General features: G+C 39.0%; 1 protein-coding gene across 3 annotated transcripts in view; it reads left to right on the top strand.

Moving 5' to 3' along the window:
• The window catches only part of LOC105919742 (dynamin binding protein), a 67,279-nt gene that overhangs the window by 29,782 nt on the left and 12,938 nt on the right, over positions 1-24,559 (top strand). For 2 of the 3 annotated variants that reach the window (XM_012855128.3, XM_012855119.3), the window contains exon 5: positions 23,989-24,203. In XM_012855128.3, the coding sequence (XP_012710582.2) occupies positions 23,989-24,203 (215 nt within the window). Of the gene's footprint in view, positions 1-5,668; positions 7,555-23,988; positions 24,204-24,559 lie in introns of those variants that run through there. The other variant, XM_012855137.3, reaches the window with a different exon arrangement.

The following is a 24,559-nucleotide window of genomic DNA, read 5'->3' as shown; positions in this document are numbered from 1 at the left end:
CCTAGACTTAGACAACTTTATTTGTAATTTTGTATGCACAGAGTGCGTACAGAACGATTCAAACCTTCAGTGATTCTAATTTAAAGGAGCAGAAGAAACAGTAGATGTAATATAATGCAACAATGTATTTTCATGCCATAATTAATTTGTAAAATGTTATGTTACATTTGAGATATTTGCTTTCTCCTTTCCTGTATCTCCATTCTGCTCAATATTTGAATAATGTTATTTGAATGAAGATTTCTCTTTCTGTCTCTGTTACAAAAGTGCCTTAAAAATGTACTGTTTAATGATGCTTATAAGGAAACTTTTACTACAGTCAGCTCCAATTGCAACAGCAATAACACTTTTTAATGTTACAGTGAACATATGAATTCTCAGCTGTGATAATAAGGCACTTTTAGAGACACACAGATCTAATTTATATACAGACATATAAAACAAAATCAGTCCTAACAGATATGATTCAAAGTCAAAATACATACTTTCCAGTTCAGTTCTATGGCTACACAGAGCAGTCAGATTGAGTTTTTATTGCAAAATGGCAGAGGTTTTCTATCAAACTAAATCAAATCAATGACATTTTTCCATTGACTTTGCAGCAATTCCTCCACCTGAGCTACTGCATGGTAACAGTGGAAGGAAATTACACCCTTTTAACTTCCTTCAAGAGAATCCAGATCGACACCCGTAGATGTACTCTTTCTGCTCCATTCTTAGTCTGAGCTGAAGTGCTTTAGTTTTCATGGAGAAAATGTTACTTGTCAGCTCTCTTAGTACAATATTTCCATCTCAACAACACAGTTCTACTGAGAAATATACAGCTGGCTGCAGCTAGTGTAATGCCAATGAAGCAACTTGGTTTCATAGTAATCCTGTTTTATTATATCTCCTTATCAAGTGTCATCGAAACAATAGTTTAACTATTTTTACTTGAAGATAAATTCACCAGTTAGATGAACGATTGAATTGTTCGTTGGGAAACTAATTTAACTTTCTTTATAGATGTAGCTGGATTAATTAAATACACATTTTGTCCTTCCAGGTTTGCTCACCAAAACTGGGCTTAAGAAAAAATTATTACCTTAAAGGCAGGAACTGGTCATGTTAGCTACAGGTGCCTTCAAGGATCAGTCATCCACATACCGCAGATTCCATTTCAATTATCTCCCCACGGAAATCTACACTGCAAAAACAGAACTAAAAATAAGTAAACTTTTCTTGAAGTGAGTGTATTTGTCCTTGATTTGAGCAGGTAAATAAGATTATCTGCCAATGGAAGGAGTATTTTTACCCCAAAATAAGATAATTAGTTATAATGCACTTGAAATAAGTTGATGGAGAGGAGTTCTTCCTATTTTAAGTGCAAAAATATTATTCCATTGGCAGATTATCTTATTTACCTGCTCAAATAAAGTACAAATACACTCAAGAAACTTTTATCTTATTTTTAGTTCTGTTTTTGCAGTGTATGCTCCCCGTTTTACATAAATAAAACAACATATCCAGTCTTCTTTGATGTGATTGCAAATGTGTTAGATGTGGAAATGTGGAGAGATTTTGTCAGCATCTGTGAGTTGTGAAAAGTGTTTGAAATGTTAATTATAATCACATTAATCAGGCCCTGAAGCTTGGAGTCTACAGTGTGTAGCAGAGATAACCGACTTCGCTTTGTCTTTCATTTTAGTGATCACAGGTGTGAACTTATCAGCAATTCTTTCTAGATCTTTGTTGGAAAAACTTGTTGCACTGCATCCATGATGCCTCAGCACACAATCACTTGCGTTGGGTGTGTTTTTCCGTGCCTCAGCAGGGTGTGTTTTTTTTTTTTTTGTTTGTGACGTCTAAGGTACAGCGGAAGCTTATTGTTGTACAAAAGATAGTAACTTAAACACCAGGCCCTGTCTGCAGTGTACTCTGTTCAAAAGTAGTTCAAAGTCCTCCAACGGGCTGAAAGAGGTGTGATTATTTGATTTCCACAGGGAAAGAAAATCACTGAGACTCTGCAGTAGTGAGATCCAGGCGATCATTTAAGAAAAACTAGTCTTTTTTTTTTTTTTTACAAGGTTACAAGGTTTTAATAATTTATAATGCAGTACTGCTATAGTATTTCTACATAATTAAGATTGGAATATTAGAGCGAAAGTACTTTCTGGCTCTTCCTTCCTGACACAAGATGTCTGTAAATGTCCAGAAAAAAAAGATGCAGTACAGATTGTTTTAGTTTGATTCATAATGGATACTTTATACTCAGTTTGAACACTTTCGCCTGCATCCTTCTCAGTTTAATAAGCTGAATCTGAACAAAATAAGAACACATACCGAACAAAAGGACTGTAACATTGTTGATTTTCTTTTTTTATGACAATTTGGCAGTGGTTTTTATTCATATATTTTTAGGACCATAGCCCAGGTCATAGGATGATGCATCCAACTGACAAGAAGATACACAATATTAAGTTTTAAAGAATCATATGCCATATTTTAGATTTTACCCATATTTTTGGGAAAACAAGGAGCTAGATTTTTTTGTTTCCACAAATAAAGTTGCATGGATTATAGAAAGATTTAAAGAATCAATATGTCAGTTCATAATAATTCAGACTAAAAGATCAGTTGGAAAGCACTTTGTTACAAATACTTTACTTTGATAAAAGCTATGTATGTTTTTTAATATTGCGACAACACATTATATCACTAAACTTTTCTGCACTGTGTCCAACCTTTTTTCATGCAAAACTTAACATTAACTTTAGGTTTATCCAAAAGAGAGCCAACCTTTCCACATTGAGCATGTTCCAAAAAAAAGACGCATGTTGAAAGCTCAAAGGCACAAAGCGAACAAACTTTGCTGTCCTCTTAAAGCTTTCCTGCTACCTGCTGAAGTCTATCTCCTTCAGTCGCAGCCTGAATGAACGACTGACGCATTACAGTTTCTTTTAAATGTCTTACATTCGAGGCCCCTTTCACTGACACTGAAAACAACCAACTTAAATTCTTCTTTCCAAACCAAATAGCTTTGTAACCTGTGTGACTTGTTAGCCTTTAGGTACGATGTGTTCATTGATCTGAAAAGTTGGGATTTTTGAGCTGTTATTCGGCTGAAAAGCAGAAAATTGGCCATTCCCAGTCATTAAGTCCATCTCTGTAAGGTGTACATCTTGTCAAACAAGATTAAACCAAATAAATCAATCATTATATTTACTTTTATTTCCATTCCCCTCTGTGTGACTGTTTTATAGTTAACATTTTAGTTTAAGGTTTGCGTTCATATTCTGCTTCTCGCAGTGTAGCACCTGTTACTTTCTTTTTCTCACTGCCTCTTTTCACTTCTATGCAACCCTCTGTAGATCTGTAACCAGGCCATTAAACCACCTCCCCTAGCCTGTTTCATTTTCGGGTATATTTCAGGATCTGTGGAGTGTGTAGCAATTCGACACCCAGATGTTTGACCTTGTCAATGCCACAATTTTTCTCTGCAAAATTAATATTGACTATGTCCTGGAAAGCCCTCAGGTGCATAAGCAAACAGAGCCACATGAGAGGAATGCTGTAGTTGACATTCCTATGGGGGGAAACATGCACACAAACCCAGAGTTTCGGTCTCGTTGTGTGGTTGAAAGCTGAGATGTTAAACACTGATAATTAGGCAGGTTTATTTAAAAAGAGAACAATGCCTTCTAAAGCTTTCTGCATTTAGTCTGAACAGCAGCTCTTACCTAGTTCAGCTTACATTTTATATTCAGTATAGTGCCTTGCAAAGGTATTCACCCCCCATTGAACTGTTTCACATTTTCTCCACACTGCAAATGGAAAACTTAATGCATTATCAATAGGATTTCTTGTGAAAGACGTACACAAAGCAGTCCCTGATTGTGAAGTGGAGAAAAAGGCATACATGTCTTTCTGTTTTTATTACGATGAAAGATCTGCAAAGCTTTTGTGTTCAGCCATGTTTACTCGATACATTGTACAACTACCTTTCACTGAATCCGAAGTGTTTTAGGGGAAGTCCCCTGCCAGCTTTTCCCATCCACATGTTGAAATTTTACCCATCCTTCATTGCACCCTTAGTTGAGCTCGGACAGATTGGATGTAAAGTGACCATCACTGCAAAAATAGAACTAAAAATAAGTTAAAACATTCTTGAAATGAGTGTATTTGTACTTTATTTGAGCAGGTAAATACGATAATCTGCCAATGGAATAAGATTGTTGCACTTAAAATAGGAACAACTCATCTCCATCAACTTATTTCAAGTGCTTTATATCTAAATATCTTATTTTAGGGGGAAGATCATTCATTCCATTGGCAGATAATATTATTTACCTGCTCAAATCAAGGACAAATACACTAATTTTAAGAAAATTTGACTTACTTTTAGTTCTGTTTTTGCAGTGTTTGAACATCAGTTTTCAATTCTTACCACTTTTTCTCAGTTGGATTTAGATCTGTTTCATGTTCAGGGGTTTGTGTACTTTTGCAGGACCCTGTATTTGCAGTCATTTTAGAAATAGTATTTATTCTATGTAGCCTAAACGTAGCATTAAATATGGAATATGTGCATTCATCTTCATTATTGCTAAATTTCTTTAGTTTTATTAGATTTTCTGTAAACCTTTCAGTTAGTAGCCCATTATATAAAATTGGAATTTGAATAAACTATATATTTTAGATGGTCTGTCTTTATAGTTTATTTTATTTATATTTAATAAGAGAAACTAGGTAAAACCTTAAATAAAGATCTTAAAAAGGAACCAGTTCTTCCCACTCATTAGACATATCAGTGCGCTTGATTTTGAAGCTAATTGACACCGAATGCATATAAGGATGAGCCCTGGTGTGAATTTGGATATATTTGTGTCTTTTAAGCTTCTCCTTTCTATTCCAACCTCTTTCACCCAGAGTTTAAGAGAAGGGGGGGCAGGTCATATTATACTCTACCCTTATGAATAGGATTGGGTTTTTTCTCACACTAAAAGATGTTGTCTCTCTGAAAGTAGGGACAGTCTCCAACAATAGTTCATTGTACACGCATGCAGCTACTTTTTCACTGGCTGCGCCGTCCTAATCAGTGTGTGTGTGTGCTCTCAAAAATCTCCTCTCCTCACTAATTGCGTCTCTCTGATTATATTACTCACTCTTTAAATTGTTATTTTGGTAGTTTTCTACTTCACTGTCTGTTCAGATTTATATTTCAGTCCCATGTTGATAAGTTTGTCTGTAAATGATTGCCCTGCTCTGACTTGTAGGGCAAAGTCGAACTGGAGAGCTTAAGTCAAAAACAACAGTATGAAAGTAAGAGGTGGCTGCACGCACACAGGGATACGGGCTGAATAAGTGAGCTGCTGAATGTAACTAAAACAGGAATGCAAAAGAAAGTTTATCAAGACACAAGAAAGTAATCAGAATCTTTCATGCCAAAGAGCTGATGATGATATAGGCTTTAGAGTTAGAGTTTATTTTTCTCCATAATCCGTTAAGGAATCTCTCCAGACACAAACTTCTCTTGGAAACACAGGTTGAAGTTAGTAGAAACAATGGGAGGAGCTGCTGGCTTAATCCTCATCCCATGTGACTCCTCTGAATCATTAACCCCAGACGGCCCCTCCTCCAGCAACCCTACACTCGCGCGCTCTCCCTCCTTGATTCGCTGAGGTAGACGTGGGAGGGTAGGTTTCAATTGCACCGAGGGCTGGGAGGCGCTTGGTCCAGGCAGTCCTGCTGAGGCGAGTGAAGAGGAGACACGGGGAAAACAAGTGGGAGATTTAGAAACAATATGCTTGGCAGGTGGAGTCTCCCACAGCGCTTTGTTATGGAATGCAGGATTTTGGAAAGAGAAAATAAGCCGCATTGAAGAGGAACTCTTTCGCCCTGGGTTGGCTGATTTTTTTTAAACAAGAAGAGCCATGAAGAACCCAGTTGTCTATGGGAATCCAGTCATGTTTGGTCCAGGGGAATGGAACCAAGCAGCTGGCGTCCCATTGAGAAGAGGGAAGAGTGTGGAGGAGCTAGGGGATGCCGGCTGGGCCAGAGAAAGGGAGCGGATGGCCCATCTGCAACACATGCAACAACTACATCAGCTTCAGCAGCAACAGGTTGGATATCCTGGCTATGGAGTCCCTCCTGGGGCACCACAAGGACCGGTTTTTATCGCAGGTCCAGCTCCAGGCGGACATATGCCAGTACATGGTGGGATGATGGTACCAGTAGGTGGGCCTACACCGCCTCCTGTACACATGCAAGCTCCATGGCCGGTACAATGGGAAAACCAGGTACAAGTTGGACAAGCCAATGTCTTCCATCAGCAGATACCTCAAGGCCATGATGTTTACTACCACCCTCGGTCAGAAGACGGTCATCTGGACTTGAGGATATCTGAATGGAAGGGAAAGCATTGTTTTTACCAGGGCCCCGAGGACGAGTACAACCTCCAGAACAACATGCCTCAAGACAATAATGACTTGAGGACTCAGGAAGGTTATGGACAAATGGAGGAGGACAGGAGAAGAAGGCTTGACTGGGATAGAGAAAACGAACATTACTCTGAACGGTATGACCGCAGGAGCCATAGAGACTCTGAAGAGTACGATTACAGGGACAGAAACAGGGACAGAACCCATTATGACAGGAAATACAAAGACACGTATGAAGAAAGGGGGGAAAAGTATTATGACACGAGGAAGCACCGTAAACATGACGGTTACAGTAATAAATATGAAGAATACTATGATCGTAAAGAGAAATACGCACACAGAGACGCCGATCACTATGACGACCAGGATCGGGATTATTATGACTCCAACGACAGATATCGCTCCAGAGAAAAAGATCATTACCGGCACAGAGAGGAGGACCGTTACTACGAAGAGCAAACATCTAGGAGAAATCGCTCGGACCGTCATGCAGATGATCGATATGAACGCAGGGAAAATGACTACAAACACCGGGATGACTACGACCGCAGGGCTGAGGAAACGCAAAGAAGCAAAAGACGGGCCCAGTACGACGCTGAAGTTGAGGAGCACTTGGAATATAGAGAGAGGGATCGCCACTACAGATCCAGGGATTTAGTCGATGACAGAAGAGATGAACGTTACGGCAGACGGAGGGAATACGAAGGAAGAGAAGGCTATGAGAGAAGAGCAGACGACAACTACGACCAGAGATACGAGGACCGATATGAATCCAGAGAAGGGGAGCATCACCACCAGCAGGCCAGGGACAGATTCAGAAATCTGCGCTCAGTATCTGTGGACCCTGACTATGAGGAATATCCTATAAAAGACCGCAGGACGCACTGTGAAAAATGGGTTGAGCAGCAGAATGAGAAACTTGCTCGCGGGGAAATCCTGTCTTTTGAGGATCCCATCGCTTATTGTCACGTCGACGGGCAGGAAAGGGGTTACGAGTCGAGTACTGGCAGCGTTGGGTCAAAAAAGGGTCCCAAGGCCGTTTATGTGGGCTCACTGGACAGGAACAGCTTTTACAGGAAGACGGCGCCGAGCTCCCTGCGAAAGTCACCGTTTGCCACCAACAGGAGACAAAAGCAAGGTACGCACAAGGATATTATCATGTGAGAGAGGGCTTTACATCCTGTATTTGCACAATATGTTGGCCACTTGTGTGTATGAGGTAATCTGTATAACTCAAGTTTTTAGAAGGGGGCGGTGTCAATGCCTTTCTAAAGCATATAAGGTTAAACATGAGAAAGTTTTGAGACAGAAGTCAAATATTTTAAGAGATTCATTATGATTTTAAATTAAGTAAAAACAGATGGGCGTCCTTCCAGCCACGCTCTTGTCATTGGTGACCTCCAGATTCTCTCCTCTAATCAATACCGGGGGGGCTTCAGAGTGCTGACTAGCCACCCTCACCACTAATGCCCACTGAAAAGGTGTGGGTGTGTGTCTGTGTGAGTATCGCCTGACCCAGTAGAAAGTTAGCTGTCAGGTGTAAGAACGTATAAAACAGGTTTGGTTGGTTCTCAGTTTTTGTTTTCTCTGTCATTCTCTGCATCTGTGGGTTTCCTCCTTACCGTCGTGCTCTGAATAACTGAGGCTATGTGCTCTCGTAACTGGTCTGTTCAGTTCTTGCATGACAGAAAGGTCAGCCTTTTATTGCCTTTCTCCCGAGGGACTCTGCTGTATAAAACTAGTTTTCTGAGGAAAGCTTATTCTCTACACCTTTTAACACCTCGTAGATTTTGTGTGGTTTATTTGGCTCTTGTTACCCAAAGTTACTGAGAAATGTGTGTCATTGGAAGGTGGCTCAGATGGGAAGTCCAAAGACCGTGACACATAAAGCCGTCAGCTGTCACGGGCGTCTGTTGCCCTTGATATTTCCTTTTGTGTACCTTAGACAGCATTTTTTACTTCTGGTCTTTTTCAAAACATTACTTCACTGTAGGTTTTTCTTCTGGGCTAAAGAATTTTCCTTCTTGTTTTGACCAAACATCGTAATTTGGGTCAGGTAGTGCTAAATAGTCGTCCTGTACTATTCAAGTTACAAGCAAATTAATTAGAAGTAAAAAAAATATCTGCTGTTACCTGGTTGCATAAATGATTGAATTTAAAGCATTCAGTCTTCTTTAGTTCACACCTGAAATCAGTTATGTACAATCTGATTAAGTGTAAAAAGATTACTTGGATCGTTCCCTTTAAATTATTTAAAAAAGGAAGTTTTAAGACCTTGAGAGCAACACTGAAGGAGATGTATGAATTTGTGTGCGAAGAGTTTCCATTTTGCTCTATGTATCTTGACCAAAGAGTAGGACTGAAAAGTATAAGCCAAAAACATCCTCTGTCTTAAATCTCCCAGAACAGAGGTGTGATGAAACCAGACTTGAACTTTTTCTCCACAAAGTGTGTTTGGCATTAGAACAACGCAGCACCTCACAGGAAGAACACCGTATAAACAGTGAACTTTGGCGGTGGCAGCATCATGTTTGGTTACTTTCACTAGAAGGAAAAGGTTTTTTCATTGTAAAGGTGGTTGAACATATGAGCATAATGGGACGCACCACAGCAATAGAATATTTTATTTGTTTCTCTTTGGCTACTCCTGTTCACATTACAGTTCACAAGGCAAAAACTGACAAACAAACAGGTAATGAGGTAATGACATTTTTATTTTTTTTTTCTTTCTTAGGGTTCAGGAAAGTAACAGATAACTGATAATGCGGAAGTAGGGTGCCTATTGAACAGTGATCTAAGGCTTTGTCTATAGAAATGTGCATTCAGATATTCTGAAATGATAGTGTGCAAGTAGGCAGTGACATTAGGGTGATTGTAACGTATGGCGGACTAGTAACAGCGTTAAACTGCAGTCTCCCATCAGGAGGCGATTGCACTGCAAAAACGGATCTAAAAAATAAGTAAAATGTTCTTAAAGTTAGTGTATTTATCCTTGATTTGGGCAGGTAAATAAAATTATCTGCCAATGGAGTGAGTATTTTGACCCCTAAAATAAGATAATTAGATATACTGCACTTAAAATAGGATGACGGAGATAAACTGTTCCTATTTTAGGTGCAAAAATCTTATTCCATTGGCAAATCATCGTATTTACCTGCTCAAATCAAGGACAAATACACAAATTTTAAGAACATTTTACTTATTTCTAGTTCCATTTTTGCAGTGTGCCCTCACAGCTCTTGGGAAGACGCTGTTTCTAAGTTTTTGGATGGATTTTATGTTCTAGCGTCATTGCAAGGCCGAGCATACGCAAAACTTTCTTAGATCAAACTAAATATATTTGACTCGTATGGTTCAGTAAAAATGGAAAAAAAACAAAAACAAAAAAAAAAACAATGTTTGAGTTTAGGATTAAACCTTAAGTCCTCTTTTGATAATGATAACTAGTGAAAATTGAAGTAAGTCTGAAGGCATGTGATCTGAGTCTGGTAATGCTAAGGATGCGTGAGTTTGGGTTAAGAAATATCGACTAAACCAACGCAGGAAAGTTTCAGTGTGGAGATTGTTTCATGACGAGTTGGACAAAGACAAAGGAGCACTTCCCTGGATCAAATTGTTGTGTCTGAGAAGAAGCAGGTGGCGCCCCATGACCCCCCTCCCCCAGTTACCTAGAAACTCACAAGCCACATATACACACACGGACACAAGCTCAGGCCACACTTTGGCCCCCACCCCACACCCTTTTCAGAGTATTAATCCCTAGCGTCAGCATGGTGAGTAAATGGTGGGGGTCTGTCTGGTGCCAGGCGGTGTCCAGCACTGACCTGACTCCTTCGCTGCAGCCCCAGACCAACACCGTATGTGTGTGTGTGTGTGTGTTTGCACTAGTTAGGCCCTGGGAGGCTTAATTCGAGAGCTGACGGCATCTTTCAAATCGCTCAGAGGCGTGCGTGCACGCTTGCCTGTGCAGCGTCTCGTCATCCGTTAATCTTGTTAAACTGTTTCAGCTCAGTCAGGGGTTTGCTCTGACTGAAACATTGAATTGTAGAGCAAACAACATTAGACCATCCTGCTGCAGAGCCTATTAGGCTTTTATTGGGATGCAGTGACATTGAAGTGACGTTTAAGGCTTTACGAGGTTGAATTTGTTTTTTTAACCCGATATTCCCTGTTTCCTCTTGTCCTGCATGATCAGTTGCTGCTAATAAGTGTTTCCTCTGACAATTTTGTGTACGTCTCCTGCTTGTTTTTGCAAGTGCGTGAATATATTCACTTAGGGAACATAGTTGCTTAATAAAGGCCCAGCAAGTGCAAGCATTTTCTGCAGCGGTTAAATCAATATTTTGCAATCGCACAAGTAAAATGCCCCTCTCCTAACATGACGGTTAATGATTTTCCTCCTGTTAGTTAACATCAAAAAAGTAATAGTGTTTTTTATTCAACATAGTTATGTTTAAAGTTTTAAAATTAATTTACTCGTTAAACATGCTGGAATCTAATTAACATTTTTATTGGTTAAACATTTAGTAAATGCTAACCGGTGCAGAGTTTCACCACCTGCGCGTGATTAATATGTCGTCACCCATCTATGATGTAGCGGTGCGTCCCATTTTGTCCGCTGTAATCCTTTGGTAGGTGCTGCAATTGGTGGGCTGCAGGTTGGTGAGCCGGGAGCTAAGGACAAAATCTCAGATCGTCTGACAACATTGCTCTAAAAGGCGTCTTATCTAGTGCTAGCTGGCAGAAAGTAATTTACTTATGTCAGCATGAGTCACACATGATCACATTTGTTCTTTTTGCCCCCTGTCCTCTAAGTTGTGGGCTTCGCTTCAAGTCTTTTAAATCGTAACTAATAATGCATTAATACATTTTTGAGATTTTACAATACATCCAGCTTATGAGACACGTAGTCTTGGATGCTCTCACTGAAAAAAGGGAGCTAAAAGTAAGAAAAATCTTCTTAAAATTTGTATATTCTTACTTGATTTTAGCAGCTAAATAAGACTATTTACCAATGGAATGAGAATTTCTACCAGTAAAATGAGATAATTAGATATCCTGCACTTATAATAAGATGATGGAGATGAATTGTTCTTATTTTAAGTGCAAAAATCAATGAAAGGACACTACTTTCAAGAGGATTTGAGATTTTACAATACATCCAGCTTATGAGACACGTAGTCTTGGATGCTCTCACTGAAAAAAGGGAGCTAAAAGTAAGAAAAATCTTCTTAAAATTTGTATATTCTTACTTGATTTTAGCAGCTAAATAAGACTATTTACCAATGGAATGAGAATTTCTACCAGTAAAATGAGATAATTAGATATCCTGCACTTATAATAAGATGATGGAGATGAATTGTTCTTATTTTAAGTGCAAAAATCAATGAAAGGACACTACTTTCAAGAGGATTTTACCTACTTTTAGTTCCCTTTTTGCAATGCTCTGCTGTATATCATTGCTAGAAGCCAGTCGCAGTATATTTATATTGCTTAGAAAAAAGGTTTATCTTCTATATTAAAGTTTACTTTCTCTACCAAGTGCTCAAAACAGCGCTGAAGGCCCTGTAATATCCTGGTGTGTAGTCATCACCCTGACCAGAAGTCTTTATTTACTTAATAAACAGGGTTAACAGAACCCAGCAACTCAAGAACTACTTCTTTGCTTATTTCAAATTAGGAGTCCCAAATATAAATAAAGGACAACGCTTTTAATTACTTTATCAGAAGATGTCATATACTGACAGTAGCTAGACTTATTTATTGTATTCATTATAAAGCAGATATTAAAATAATATAGGTTGCACCAAATTCCTGTATGGGCAAAATTAAAATAAATCCAGCTAACGATGGCCGATAAATTGATTTAATCGATTCATTTGAATTTGCTATTTTTTTAAGATAAAACTTTTGGAAAAATCGGGATTTTATTGAATACATGTTTAGAAATATATATTGTCATAATATTGTAAGGAGGAAACCTTTTTTTACTATATGACAAAGCATTTTCATTTACTCATTTACTTATGTTTTTAGTTAAGTTAAGTTAATTTCAAGTTTCACAAGTCAAGTGAAGCCTGTTCTAAGCTCATTGCATAATATTATATGTTTATTGTTTACAACGACAGGGCCGCCATCTTGTTTTACAGGCATGTTTCACAGATTGTGTTTAGTTAACCTTTGAATTCAGATCAACTCCCAGAAGTTTTTTAAATTAATTCTTTAGTTTCTTTTTGTGAAATGAAAAGTAGGGGGAAAAAATCTATTAATCAGGTTTGGTAAAATAAAATCTGAGCTTTTATTTTTAAGTCATGTCGCCCACCCCTAAAATCCAGCACAATAAAATAAGAGGGAATAAGTCAACAATATCATTAAAGGAGCAATTGAACATGAACCCATAAAAATGTAAAAACAAGTAACAGTTTTAGTGATAAAACAAATTAACAGCCAACTACAATATCATACGAACCAGGGTAGAAAGCCTGATTGAAGAGATTTGTTTAGAGTTTTTTTCAGTTCTGTTTCTGGAAAGATTTTAAACTAAACTGGGGATTATTCTCAAGTTTTGGTGCGGCAACCAAAAATGTTCCCCTCCCTTTGGTTTTTCAGCCTAGACAGCACTTTGTGAGATAAACTTCTCTTCAGAGTTATGGTTTAATTTACAAGTGCTTTAAATAATAAATGCTCTGGCGCCAGTATATATGTTTAATTATGTTGCTAGGTTTTACTAGGTTTTATCATTATACTGTTAAAAGCTTGGACAAGCATCATATTGGCTATATTTATTTCCAGTATCTCTGGATGGATTGTTTTACAGGTACACAAACTCTCTTTCGAGAGTTCGCAGCTTGTGTCCTTAGTTATGTGAGTGGTACCAGCATGAAACAACACTGATGTTATCTGTAATTGTTTTAGGTACTGTGGGAAAACACTCAGCCCAGAGAGTTTGTAGACTTGGCCTTTAGGGACTAGTTTCATACAGATAAGGCCAAGTTCATGCAGTCAGTTCATAGGTCGCTTAATGTGAACGATAATATGTGCAAGCAAGTTATTGGCCTTTATATAAGTAGTCATTAACGAAGAATATAAAGAATATAATCAATCAAAATTAGATTCATGCTTATTATTTATTGTTAATTTACATAAGCATTAAAATTGTTGCAATATGTAGGGAATTTAGATTATTAGGGGTTATTAGGAGTTTCTGCTATTATGATAACCTTGACAAAAAAATAGCTATGTCCATATTTACCCAACCATTAAATACAAATACAATTTATTTGTAAAGCAAATTTAAAAAACAGCAAATTTATCCAAAGTGCTGCACAAAGATGGATAAAAAATAGATAAAAGCAAAACAGAAAAGAGATATTAAGACACAGCGACAATAAAAAGGAGCATGTGATCTCACACTGAGCCAAATGCTATTGCAAAAAATGTTGTTTCTCCCCTTAAAGACAGGAAGTAATGATGCGTTTTTAGTGTTTAAAGGCAATGTGGTGCAAAAGTTTGGAGCCGCACTAGAAAAAGCTCAAAAAGCTCAATCTCCTTTAAGTTTCTGCCAAGTTTTTGTTGCAAATAAAAGTATCTAAGGGCCCGCAAAGGAGGATAAAACAAAAATGTAGTAAGACCAAAAGCAACATTAATACCTAATCCTGTCAAAAAGTTATGAAAATGTCCTTTACTCTATGTCTTTAGATTTTGATACATAGAATAAGCAGCCACTGAATACATTGGCTGGCAACTAAATGGGGATATTTCACAAAAACAACTGAACCTTTTTGTCGTTCTGCTCTTAATATTTTTATATGACTGTGACTCAAGTGAGAATAGTCATCGTTTTGTAATCAGAAAGTTGTTGGTATTATTCCAGCTTCCTCCTATCGCATGGTGATCTGCCCCTGGGCAAGGCACTTAACCCCAAGTTGCCTATTATCTATGTATCTGTGTATGAATTTGGGCGTTGTTTAGTGCGACTGGGTGAATGTGGCTCTAGTGTAAAGTGCTTTGAAGGGTAGGTTTGACTACAAAAGCACTATATCAATGCATTTATGTAAATATAAAAAGCTTGTATTAGGTGGGTAATTAATTGGGGAATCGGTTAGTAACTAGCATGCAGTCTGCTGCCTAATAGTCAGGCTGTAAAACAGATTTATCTTTTGCAGGTTTTAAAATTTAACTTTTTAAAAGTTGCTATTTTGGCAACCAACTCCCATATTATTTGTTACATGCAAAGTGGGAACAGGCACCTATAATTCTATTTTATTGTAATAATTTGTCATTTTAAAGTGTTTGCATTTGGATTAGAGATTAGATGTAGTGGGGAAGCCACTTTTAGCTTGTTTTTCAGTTTTTTCAGTGTTGCATGATAGCATGGTTTTCATCGACATGCTTTTTATGTTGATATAATTATTTAAAAGGTTTAAAAATTGTGACAGGTGCATTTAATATGCAGTGCAAGAGTGAAATGAACAGCAAAGTGTTTTATTTACTTGTGGGAAAACCGACAGAAACCTGAAGGGATGCATCTGTCTGTACTTGTCCAGAAATCAGGAACGAATATAACCTCACAAGTTTAGACAGCGGCGCCTGTTCTTCCACAGCTTGTGCTGTAGGGTATTTTCCCACAGATAAAATATGAGAACATACTTGGCCGTCTCTGTGAAGTTGTAACACTTTCAGGACAGCCGGAGAAAAGAAGCAAGAGTTCAGAGATGCACAGATCAAAGAGTTGGGGTTAATTTCCAGACTTCCAGTTTTTAGAAAGCCTTTTTATTTTTTTTATTTTGCTGATTTCCATTTCTTTTTAAGAACCATAATTGATAGCGTTATGGATATTTTTCTCTAGCCTTTCTGCAGTAATCCGTCATTTATTTTATTTTATTTAGGAGTAGAGGTGACATTACATTGTGTGTGTTTACGAGAGAGAGGAAAGCTCTAAAGTAGAGGTTAACTATTGTTTTATAATGAAGACAAAAGGATTATGGAGTTGACTTTTAAAAGCTTCACTGGCACTTTGTGTTAGTTATAAGCATAGTTAGCTTAGCATTACTAACTCTAAAAAGCAGTCTTTGTGGGCGTTTCCTGGGAAATTGGGACTACAACATTTACAAAAGCCTTCCAACATTTCAAAGTCATGCATGTTCTACAACAGAAAGAGGTCAAACAGATAAAAACAAAGACTAATACATCTAGCCTTTCTGCTGTCTGATGTTTTATGCTTAAAGGTTCCCTTTTATATGTAAAAACAGTAGCGTGTATAATTATCAATACTACAGAATTAAGAAATGGTAAAGGAAAAGACCACCACTGCCAAAAGTCTAGCTCTTGGTTGTAGAAGCCTGAATGTCAAACCGACATGCCATGATAAAAAACAGTTTCCTTTTAATTAAATTCCATTAAATATTATTTATAAAGCGCCAATTCACAACACATGTCATCTCAAGGACTTTTACAAAGTTGATTCAATGAAATGATAGAGACAGGTTGATTAAAAAATTTCCTTTCTAAGGAAACTCAGCAGATTGCATCGAGTCACTGACTCACAGTAGACGGATGCTTGTGCTGTGTCGTTGACTTTGCAGCAATCCCTCGTACCCAGCAAGCATGCAGCGACAGTGGAGAGGAAAACTTCCCTTTAACAGGTAGACAAAACCTCCAATGGGAACCAGAACCAGGCTCAGTATGAATCTGCCACAAAGACTGAAGGCGGCTTTTAAATAGCTCATATCTTTTGTACTTTTGTAACACCCTTCTAATACTGGAAGAAGCTGAGGGTAGAACATGACATAGATGTCCCTCTTCTTCATGTTCAGAGACCTTAGTCTTCGACTAGGCCGTCACGGGTTGTTGTCCTTGCCCGTGGACCTTTCCCGCATGTCTCCCCCACCTCTTGCAACCCCATTTCCTGTCAGCCTACTGTCAAAAAAGGCCACTAATGCCACAAAACTACATATATATACTGTGCATATGTACATATGTATGCGTGTGTGTATAAAGGCTAATTTTGAGTGTTTCTTTCCTCAGTAACAACTTATACACTGAAGAGTGTTGCTCAACCTGGTCACGGTTATGTTTTTTGTGGTGTTTGATCAGAAAGAGAACAGATTTTTGATTATATTCCCAGTTTTGGTTGGCATAGATGTCCCTCTTCTTCTGTTGCTGTTTACATTTCCTGGCTGCTGCGTCTATGGTTCCCCCTTTCTTTTATTTGGCAGGGTCATCAAGGTGCACTTGTGACTCTCCACAGGGTAACAAAAAAAAGGGGACAGACACCAGTAGCCAGGTACATTTGAGAAAACTTTAAGTTGCTTAACAGGGACTGGTGCTCACATTTGCTGTGTTGTATTATGTTTCACTGCTGTGCATCGCTGAAGCACTTGTGGGGCCTAAGAGATTCATTGTCCTCCTCCCATATAGCAGTCTTGGTATTAAGAGGCCCAACTTTAAGTCCCTCTGTACTGATGGTCTCTTAACGTAATTGCATATTGTTAATTGTCAAACAATGCAAACTTTGAAATTCCAATGAAGCAAGGGATCCCAGCCATTAAACCCTATCAGGATCAAGTGTTGCAGCTTCTTGAATTATTCAGCATGGTAATTAAATCTTAGCTTCGTCCTCTTGAAAAAAATCTCCTGTTAAACGCTTACATGTGTGGTGTGAAAGCTCCGCTTTTATAAAGTTAGGATCTAAAAGCTTTGATTATAGCACCTCTCAAAACTATTCACACCCTTTAAGCTGTTTAAACCTGAACTAAACCACAAGCTAGCACCCATTTGTGAAGCAGAAGGATATAAATACATATAGTCAAGATTAATTACAAAGGGAAATCAGAAAGGCAATTGGTTGCATTGGATTTTGGAGGAAACAGAAATGAGGCGGAAATAAATGCATGCCACACTTTTAAGATTTATATTTGCAAAAAAAAAAATAATACTTTGATAACCGTGCATTTATCTAGCATCTCACAATTATGTGCCACTTTGTGTTAGTTTATCACAGAAGTCCCCCCAGACGCTTTGTGGTTGTAACAGGACAAGATTTTTTAAAAAGATCAGGGTGTTTGAATACTTTTGGGAGGCGCTGCATCATGAGCCTCAGGGAAAATGTTAGAAACAGGTTGCTGTGAAGTTCTTCTTTGGAGCAAGAATGTGACCTCTTGACCCCTGACCCTAAACGAGATAAACAGGACAGGATGCCGCTAAATAAACTCCCCTGTCGAGTGACTTTACTCCCTAAACATCCAGTGTTTCAGTCTGGACAATAGCAAGACGATTTATTTAAGTAGATGCTCTTTAGTTTACTGAGATGATCAGTTTTGATTGTTTCATTCATCTGCAGTTAAAGGACTTGCACAAACCTCTTCCAAAACCAAGCCTCTGCATAAATACAACTCGCATTTGTAGGTCCTGAACTGATTTGTTTTCTTTTCTACCCATCATTCTCATGAATTATTAGCAATGCATCAGGTGTTGATTGCATGTCATGGCTTGCAGGTTTTTGTTGGCAGCCTGTTTTTTTGGCCCGTTTTCAAGCAGCTTCAGGTCTCGGCTGCGTTTCCCAGCGTGATCTTTTTTTTGGGGGGGAAAAGCCCCTCCCAGCTTTTCCGCTAAACTTGATACAAGCAGGGCCCCCCGCTACTCGTCGTTGCGATGGCAACCGTGCACACGGCGGTGAACTTTGGAGCAGAACACACAGGCGCTTATTGTCCCGTGACCTTAGAGTGTCGCACGCAGGCCGAACCTTTGATTTTTAGCAGCAGGTCGGTCGCAGAGAAGCAGAGGACCTTCAGGCGTCTGACAGATTTTAACCACCATTACGCAACAGAAACCAGTTCAGTTTGATGTGTTGGGACAAATGAGTTCTCTTGAGTTTCCTTGGATGGGTTTTTGCTTTAGGAGTGACGGAAAAATACTTTTTAAGCGCGTTTTAACCAGAAGAACTGAGGTGGGGGGTAAGAAGTCCTAATTGTGATGGAATTCAGCCTAGAGGAGGAGGAGCCCGGACAGGTGTCTGCCGCTTATGAAACACGAACCGGATCCATCCAGGGAGTGGACTGGACCAGGCCAGACTCCACCCACCCTGTTTATGTGATAAACAGCATACTGTTTCACATAAACAGTTTATGTGATACTGTAATAATTCTGCTGTAAGATTATAAGGGTTGTGAATAATAGGAAGGTCAACAGGATGTTTCCTCCCCAGTAATCCCCCAAGAAATAGGCATCTTGGTTATTAAACAAATACATTTTTTTTACCACAATGGAGCCCCGGATTGTGACTGTGGAAGCCAAAAGACAATAAAAATTTAACTCTGAAGGCAGTTATCTGCAGTGTATTTAATTTAAAGGTAATCAGAGTAAAAGGGCCCTGAATACAAATGTGTTCCAAGCTTTTAAGGTTTTTAATCTCCAAAAAAAACGTTGAAACCTTGAGTAATTTACAGTACTTCCTCTTTGCAATGGTCTAACACTTTAAATCCCCCCAAAAGGAACGATAGAAAGAATAACAAGATGAGTTTTCTTTTGATTTGTTTTCATCCGTTTTTCTAGAAACATGAATAAGTCTATTTTAAAATATATCAAGTAGTCTTCTGCGCACAAAAAATAAAATGCATGGGTTAACATCAACAACCAGCCTATAAAGTGAACCTTGACTCTAAAATAAAGCCTCTGGCTGTAGAAGATTAGACACGCTGCTGTTTTTATCCTTTAAACAAGAAGTTGAATGAGACCAGCCTGGTAGTGGATTTTGATACTGAAGCAAACTGAAGGATTTCTAATCCAAATTGCCTGTTTGAGGTCTGCAGCAAAGGTTAGAATCCATCTCCGGGTTTTAACGTCTGCCTGGGTGCTCGTCCTTCCTGGTGAGTGTTTGTGCGTAATGATGGTGGGATCCCATCCATTCTCATGGTAATTGAAGCTCTGGAATGGAGTTCTGCAGCAGGACAAGGCTCCGGCGCTGAACTTTAAATTGGATCAGGGGCTGTCGCAGAAATGCCGGTGGTCCTGAGGTGATTTGGTGAAACTAGCGAGCAGCAGGTGGGTGAGCCTTCACCATCTCGCTTTTTAATTGTCTTCTCCTTTGCTGTCATTTTTTTTCTCTTTCACATAGCAGTAAGAAACAGGCAAGGTCATGCATTTTAGAGCATTCAAGAGGGACCATCTCTGATGCATGCAGAAAAACAAATGTGCATTTAAAATCTCAGTTCAGATAGTTTTAGAAGATCTTCTCATTTGTCTAAAGCACATTTTCCTGCAACAGTTTTATGCAGATGAGAGTATGTGTGTTAAATATAAATCCTTGTTTGCACTCTTGTGCAACTTTTGAATTGTGAATGACCCGTCTCCGCCTAGATCCGGCTGATCGCCAGAGTTTAGTTTCTGATAAAGCAATGATGACTTGTGCTAATCCATCAGGTCTGACTATCGGCTGAGTCACGCTGGGTGTCGGAGGATCTGATGTGATCGCTGGTTTCTGTCCTGTGTCACTTTATGGTGCTGTAAGAGCACACAGCACTCCCCGCTGAGACTCTTCTAGAAGCCACTTTAGAAGCAGAAATGTTTAAATGAAGAAAGGACTTTCCTCCTCTGTGTTTCCTGAACCAGACAGGCTGCATTATTCTGACTGCAGGTGAAGGAATGCGATTATAAAATGGACCTGCCTCAGCAAATATAACAAAGTGACTCTGATCGGAAGGTTTTGTCCCACCAGTTGAAGTTTAAAACGCTTAAAAACACAGAAGTTTGTGTTCAAGTGATTAGATGCGTTTTGTGTCTCACCGTGTTTGATTATTTAAAGTGACAGGCTCTTCCAGATTCACACATTTATTTTTAAACACAAGAGTGTCAAAATCAAAACTATCCCATCAGATTTTTTCATACTTTTTTCCACATTAATGGTAAATCTGTCAAATTACCTTTTTTACTTAAGTATACATTTATATAACCCCGATTCCATCTTCCTTCTTTATATAGAATTGTTATTTTGCTGATATCTTATATTTTTTTTCCAATTTTATTTCAAAATTGTTCTGTATTTCCATTTGTTTAGACTTTAAGTAGCAATGTTATAAAAGCCCAATGGAGGCCCAACGGGGGCCACAGCTAAATTAATAAATGACTTAAATATGTTGTTTTAAATAGAAAATAAGACACTTTATTCATGTAAAATCTGAACAATATTGCTATATATTTATTTCCTGGTCTAAGACTTATACATTAATTTGATCAGTCAACCTTGTCACTTTTTATACCCTTATGGTGAATTAAATTATCTTGATAAACATTTAGAAATTACATTACTGTCATGACTGATTTGAATTATGAGCTGACCTTTATTTACCTATAAATACCTTTTTAAATATTCAATGATTTGTACATTTTTGGCACTTCTGGCACTGTTCTGAACTTCCAGATTCAGTTTTTCTTCCACATAAAGCTCAAAAACATCCATTTAAAAAAAAACTTTAATTTCCTGTTAATGAGGCAAGCGTCTAAACTCTGCCAATGCTTCAGTTTCACTTTGCGTCTAGTGCCCAACCGGGACAGTTTGTCCTGTATTTGTTGCTGTTTTGAGTGTTTACTGTTCAGGAAGCAGCGAAGCGTTGACAGTGAGCTCACAGGTGTGAAGTTACAGCATGACGATGGGCCCCGAGTCAGCTGATCCCTCGTTATGCAGTCCAGATCAGCTGCAGATTGTTGAAATTGTCAGAAAAACGATTTACCAATGTTTTTTACTGCTAAAATGAATAAAAATTTAAAAAATGTTACAGAAACTCATACAAATCTAATGTCGACACAATTTGACTCTTTTTATAGCTTTGCACATGTGCATATTTGGCAGCATGGGAATTGGTACACGGTGCATGTGTGTCTGTATTTATTATTTATCAAGACAAAAGAGAGAGATTCTGGTAAAGTGGGTCAAAATGAGCCTCCCCAGGTTGCTCCTGGTGAAAATAGTTGCATATTTCAGGGTTTGTGAATCGGGGCGTGAGATTCGGTTTTGTGTCTGCGCGCTACATCAAACGTGGGAATGAGGTGATTGATTCCAATTAGTTACCGGGTCCATTGTCTTTCCCCTCCCTCCACATTGGGTTGCAGGGTGACTTCTAAAAGGAAAAAAAAAGACAAAACCCCGTTAGCTGAATCGTTTTTTTCCCACCGGGTGGAGGAAGTGCGCGAGATTTGGCCGACGGCGGGGCGGGCTGGCTGCAGTGGACTCGGCGGCTGGCAGAACGGGTTGAAGCGACGAGGAAAGCTCATTTGAGTTGAGCTTTGGCCAAGTCACGGGAACAAGAGGGAGGGATGAAGGGCAGTTGACCAGTGGGGATCAGAAATAGACTGGACTGAGCCAAGTTGTGCCTTTTTTCTTTGTTAAAACCTCCATCAATTAGCTGTAAAATGCTTATTTTTACTAATCATAACTCTACCTAGCTCTGTCGCTTAAAGGGAAGCAATGTTACTGTTGGGGAGCGTTGAGATGAGCGTAAGCAGCGTTAACTTCGTTAGCCTCTGACAGCATTTGGTCGAAGGAGATGAGTGACGTCACATGTGGCCGTGGCAACACAACAAACGAACTGCACATGCTCAGTCTTCACCAGCTGAGGCGTCCCACCTTCATGAGACCTTATTATCTCACTCAACACAGAGACCGATTTAAAGGTCTTGTCTGTGTTAGGTCTTCGCTTGATTCCCTTTATTCTATTTTTTTTTTAATAATACAGTTTATATGCCATTATTGACACACTTCTACTTTTTCCTATCAGTTTCCAATGGTTCTTTAGTAATCATTTATGCCTTTCAAGTAATTATTTTTGTCATATTTACACAGAAACGTGGGAATGAAATGGCTGTAACAATTGTTACTAAACGCTGGGGGTTTTAGATGTTCAAGCGATGCCGCTGAAGAACTTGAGCTAAAATATTTTTTGAAACAAAAAAAAAAACAACCTTCGAAACTGAAATTTTGCCGACACCCAAAAATTATAACTTTGTTAAAAATCGGAAATTTATTACCCATAGGTAGTGGTGTCCTATGTCAGTCATTTTATGCCAATGCAGGGGATGTTTCTGACCAGTAATTGTTATTTAAGAGTTTAGAATGACTGTTTATTTGTGGCAGAGTACAAGTATTTATTTAAATATAAAAACATGGATAAAATCATTGATATAGTGGACAAATTCTGAAGAAAAAGAATAAACTGAATGCAAATGATGTAGCAAAGGTGTTCACATAAATAAGGGACTCTGATAAAAGTTAAAGTACTGATGAACTGCAACTGAAAGCCTACATTTTGTGATGATATGTAAATATTCTTGACATCTTTTGGAAGCGGTATTGTAATTCATTAATTTATTAATTTAGCCATTCAAGAATGCCTAACAGATGCAGGACTCTGACCCTTGAGAAATAGAGTTTGAGGCGGATATTGGAGATTTTTTCGTGTTTCAACACTCATGAATCAGATTAATAGTTCATTACCAGGCCTCTGTGCAGCTCATGAGACAATTTAGTCATGATTTACTGGCCTTTGTTGTATTGGAGCAGGGACAGCGAGTCCTTGAGGACTAGAGTCGGACACCACATGCTTTGGACCACCAAGCAGTTTGATATGTTGAAACATTAAAATTAGCTCAGAAGATGCATGTAGACTTCTTTTCCTCATCGATATGTATGAAACAAGAGTTAATGTGTGGTCATCAGTGAACATAAGTGCTACTTAAACTCCTCCCAGGCTAAGAAACGTCCTGACTTGCAGCTGCCAACTGTGATACTGACCCCGTTAAAGCTTTATGGGTGTTGAAGATGCAACAAAAATCAAACATACAAGTTTCTGTAAGGTTCTTGCTTGCAGGAATGACAGTATAAAGCTGTAGTCTTGATGGAGAAGAGTTGTCCATCACGCAGCTACAAAGCATTTACCATGATTTCCTCTTCAAATCACCCAAACTACACTGAGAACCCGTCGGTTCACAAATGTGAGATTGACAACACGTCTATTTGAGACTCGGTGCTTTCTGCTTCTTCAGTGAGACGAGGACCTCTTTTCTTTGTTGTGGTGTGGGGGCAATGAGTCCGTCCATCCAAATCTGACATCATCCAGGATGGGTTAGGCACAGGGACAGTAACCCGTATGCATGAGCAGTCCTGTTGGCTTCCCTCTCCGACTGCCTCGTCTTTAAAGTTTGCTCTGTCCCTGAGAGCCAGTGTGCCTGCGGTTTCTGTCACAATCCATTGTGCCGCTCACAAAGAGCCCGAGTCCACTTCGGTTTTGTCTGTATTCATGAAAGGCAGCGATGCATGATCTAGGCTTCCCCCTCAGCCTCAGCAAAGATGAGCCCCCCAGTGGGTGATAGCAGCTACATGGACAACTATCTGATCAAGGGCGGAGCGAGTGGGTGGGCGCTAGGTTGTTTGGTTACGAATGAGTGGAGACGGGCTGGGAAACTTTCTCCTTTTTTTTGTTTCTGCAACAAGCTACTTGTTTTGTTCCTTTTTGTTTATCTCAAATAATAGCCAGAAAGAGAGAATAAGCTGAATTTCAGAGTCCTAATCTTGTCTTTGCAGAGATGACGCTGCTGTCGTCCCAGCCCAAACACCTGGACTCCGCCCCGGTCTCTGAGGAAGCCCCCGCTGCTGGCACGGGCCCCGAGGATCCTGAGCAAAGGATGCTGGAGAAGAGGTCCAAGGTCATCGATGAGCTGCTGCACACAGAGGAAGACTACATCAATGACCTGCAGATGTGCATTGATGAGATCATTTTGCCCCTGCGGGAGAAGAAGGTAAAAAGATGAAGTAAAAATCCTAATGCTTTGTGGATATTTTCTGAAATGGCTGAATTTTTCTAATACTTAGATTTTTTACTGTAAACATAAAGTGGCTGTTTAGTTCGGTTCTGCCGGAGGTTTTCCTTCCCGTTAATGGGGAGTTTTTCTTCCCACTGTTGCTTCATGCTTGCTCAGTATGAGGGATTGCAGCAAAGCCATGTACAGTGCAGACGATTCTCCCTGTGGCTCTACGGTTCCCCAGGAGTGAATGCTGCTTGTCGGGACTTTGAAGCAATCAACTGGTTCCCTTTATATAGGAAAATTTTTGACCAATCTGTATAATCTGACCCAGTCTGTATAATATGATTGAA

This window comes from Fundulus heteroclitus, chromosome 10, assembly GCF_011125445.2.
Source record: "Fundulus heteroclitus isolate FHET01 chromosome 10, MU-UCD_Fhet_4.1, whole genome shotgun sequence".
NCBI lineage: Eukaryota > Metazoa > Chordata > Actinopteri > Cyprinodontiformes > Fundulidae > Fundulus > Fundulus heteroclitus.
Note: the sequence above shows the minus strand (reverse complement) of the source record. Positions and strands in the feature narration are given on the sequence as shown.